Here is a 3715-nt window from a genome sequence, read left to right as displayed (position 1 = left end):
GTTGTACAGGCTCCACGGGCTACGAGCTGGACCTGCTGTCCCTGTGTGGGGGCTTCACGTCCAGCAACTTGTACAAGACCTCGGGTGACGCGGCCACGGTAGAGCTGCGGGGAGTGAACCCAGGCGACGACCACAGGGGCTTCAACATCAGCTTCTGGACAGAATTCAAACGTCAGTTTCCTCCCCTGTCTGTCTGTTTCTTTGTTGTTGTTTTTTTGTTGTTGCTTGTTTCTTTGTCTGTCTGTCTGTCTGTCTGTTTGCTTGTTTACTTGTTTGTTTGTCTATTCCTGTGTCTGTGTCTTTGTTTGTCTTTCTGTCTGTCTGTCTGGTTGACTGTCTGTTTGTCTGTCTGTCTGTCTGTCTGTCTGTCTGTCTGTCTGTCTGTCTGTCTGTCTGTCTGTATGTCTGTCTGTCTGGTTGACTGTCTGTCGGTCTGCCTGTCTGTCTGTCTGTCTGTCTGTTTGTCTGTCTGTCTGTCAGTCCTTTCTGGTTGGTTGGCTGTCTGTCTGTCTGTCTCTCTGTCTGTCTAATACAAAATAATGAAAGTTGCATTAAAATAGCGCATATTGACGTTCCACAGCTTGCTCTATACGTGTTACAGCCAGTATTACTCCAGCAGATTCTAAAACACGCAGAAATATTCTCGGCTTCCCTGGAAACTGGAAACATACAACGGATTCCATTCACTAAAACACTAACTAACTGACAAGATCTTTCGCTGTCTGTCTGTCTGTCTGTCTGTCTGTCTGTCTGTCTGTCTGTCTGTCTGTCTGTCTGTCTGTCTGTCTGTCTGTCTGTCTGTCTGAATGACTATTTACTATCTGTCTGTCTTCTCTCTCGGTCCTCCTGCTGGAATGGTGTATCCTTCTCCTCAGCTCGGGTTCGCCCTGACAGGCATGGTTGAAGCCCGTCTCCAAAATTATCTAAACTGTGTCGATGGGGGCGTGCTTGAAAAAAACCCCCAACCCACCAACTACAGTAGTTGGAACTTGTCTCTTTGTATGCGCACGCAAAGGACGTCAGTCCCCACGTGAGGAGGTCCATTTTATCGAATACCCCCGCCTTTCTCTTTCTGTCGCTTTGTTATACGCCATCCAAGTCCTTACATTCAGGGCCGGAGCAGTCATCCTCTTGTGACATGAAATTTGTGTCAGCGAGGTGTGTGTGTGTGTGTGTGTGTGTGTGTGTGTGTGTGTGTGTGTGTGTGTGTATGTGTGTGTGTGTGTGTGTGTGTGTGTGTGAGAGAGAGAGAGAGAGAGAGAGAGGGGGGGGGGGGGAAGTGTCTACACACAATCACAATCCTTTCCTGTCTCTTTTATTTCGTCAGTGGATCTTGAGTAAAGAATTTACAATCCCTTACAGTCGCTATTATTTCCTCAGCTGACGATCTACAAGAAAGAACATACAATCTGTTACAATCTCGTTTATTTCACAAGTTGTTCTACTGAAAAGAACTTCATCATCATCATCATCATCCGGTGCCTTGTCGACTGGCGTGGGCGATCATGGACCTCCACTTCCATCTGTCTTTCGATGCAGCAATGGTGTCTGTTGTTCTTGCTGCTCCCAGCCATGTTGTCATCTTGTCCAGTATCTTTTCCCTCTGTCTGCCTCTGCCTCTCTTTCCATCAAACTTTCCTGTTGTTACAATATTCTCTAATGCTTCTTTCTGCACTGTGTGTCCGAAGAAATTTGCCTGTCGTTTTCTTATATTCGTGATAAGTTGTTTTCTATAATTTGCTTCAACCAGGACTTTTTCATTTGTTTTTCTAGCTGTTCATGGGATACGTATCATGCGTCTTATGAACCACAACTCTGTCGCTACAATTGTTCTTTCCAGCAGTTTATTGATTGTCCACGCTTCGCACCCGTATAATAGAATTTGCTCGATGTAACTGTTTAGTACTCTTTTCCTCCTTTCCAGTGACAGATTTATGTTTGTTAGTATCTTTTTCATCTTGTGGAAGATTGCTATTGCTTGGCAAATGCGGCTTTTAATTTCGATGTACCATTCTGATGATATAATGGTCCTCAAATATTTAAAATGTTGTACTTGCTTGAGGGTGGTATCATTGATTTTGATATCGCATGTTGGGATTGGAGTTTTTCTGCTTATCACCATCGTTTCGGTTTTCTTGATGTTTAGGCTTAAGCCCATGAAAAGAACTTACTGTCACCTATAATCTATTGTATTTCCTTAACAGACCTTCAGGAAAGAACATACAATCTCTTGTAATCTCTTATACTTTCTCAGTGGCTCTATAGAGAAGAACTTACAAGTATGTACAACACCTTCTATTCTTTCAGAGGCTCTATAGAAAAAAACCCATTCAATCACTTACAATTTCTTTTATTTCTTCAATAGTTCTGTTGAAAAGAACATACAATCACGTGCGATCTCTTATATTTTCTCAGTTGATCTATAGAAAAGAACTTACAATCCCTTATTTGTCTTCTATTTCCTCAGAGGATCTATAGTAAAGAATTTATAATCAATTACAACCTATCATATTTCCTCAGTTGCTCTACAGAAAAGAACCTACAATCACTTACAGTCTCTTCTATATTTCCTCATTGCCTCTATAGAAAAGAACATGCAATTACTTACAATACTTTCTATTTCCTCAGTTGCTCTATAGAAAAGTACCTGCAATACCTTATAATAGCCTCTATTTCCCCAGTGGATCTTCAGGAAAGAGAAGTCTCCTACGGATTCACCAACTATGTCCTGTGGGGTCTTAGTGCGGCCATTTTCCTCTCCTTCGTCGTCGCGGTTGTTGTTCTTCTCAAGGTGCACTGGCAGCAGATAGTTGACCTGTGTGCGTCGGAGGATGACGAAGAGTGCGACATATTAGAGGTGAACCAGGAGATGGAAAAAGAGGGAAATGCTGGGGTGCAAATAATCATATCGCCGCCAAACGATGAGCCTATGGTTGAGGGATGAATAAAGTAAATACATTTTCTAATAAAATGGTAATAATATGATGATCATGATTTGTTGAGTTTTCTTCTTTTAATTGTTTGTTTTGACATGTTTCTTGAAATTAAGGACAATGTCTTGCGATGAGTTGATGTTGTTACTTTGTGGCACTGATGCTATTTGAATGTTTATGGTGAATTATTTTGTTCTTTTTATTCGAATACAGGAAAGTGTTTTTCAAGGCGTGAAAACAATTTGGTAAAAATTACACATATGCACATACCCTCATACAAGTGGGTGGTTGGCGAGTGCTCTGGTGTGGTTTACTCCTTCTTTCCTGTCAAACATATGTCACCCTTATCTCTCTTCCTTTTTTTCTTTGTATATTCTCTCTCTTAACCTCTAACCTTCAGTACTTATTTTACCTAATTTTGTGGCAAGTGCCGAAAAAACCCATACCTAAACTAAAACACACACACACACACACACACACACACATACACACACACACACACATATGCACACACAGACGCACATACACGCACACACATATACACACATGTACACACACGCACACACCCTGCCCCCCTCACACACGTAGACACACACACACACACACACACACACACACACACACACACACACACACACACACTCACACACACACACACACACGACACGCACAGGCACACTAACACACAAACGCGCGCACTCATTCTCTCTTATTGACTCTCTTTCTCTCTCTCTCTTTCTCTCTCATTCTCTCTGTTTCTGTCTCTCTCTCTCTCTCTCTCT

General features: G+C 42.3%; 1 protein-coding gene across 1 annotated transcript in view; it reads left to right on the top strand.

Moving 5' to 3' along the window:
- LOC101846173 (dorsal-ventral patterning protein tolloid) overlaps nt 1-2983 on the top strand; it is a gene marked incomplete in the record, with an annotated part of 12911 nt that extends 9928 nt beyond the window's left edge. The window contains 2 exon segments of the mRNA XM_035970835.1: nt 10-171; nt 2682-2983. Coding sequence (XP_035826728.1) covers nt 10-171; nt 2682-2944 — 425 coding nt within the window.
- Nucleotides 2984-3715: the final 732 nt, after the last annotated feature.

This window comes from Aplysia californica, unplaced genomic scaffold (genome assembly GCF_000002075.1).
Source record: "Aplysia californica isolate F4 #8 unplaced genomic scaffold, AplCal3.0 scaffold00001, whole genome shotgun sequence".
Lineage (NCBI taxonomy): Eukaryota > Metazoa > Mollusca > Gastropoda > Aplysiida > Aplysiidae > Aplysia > Aplysia californica.
The sequence above is the reverse complement of the archived record's forward strand: the minus strand, read 5'-3'. Positions and strand labels throughout refer to the sequence as shown.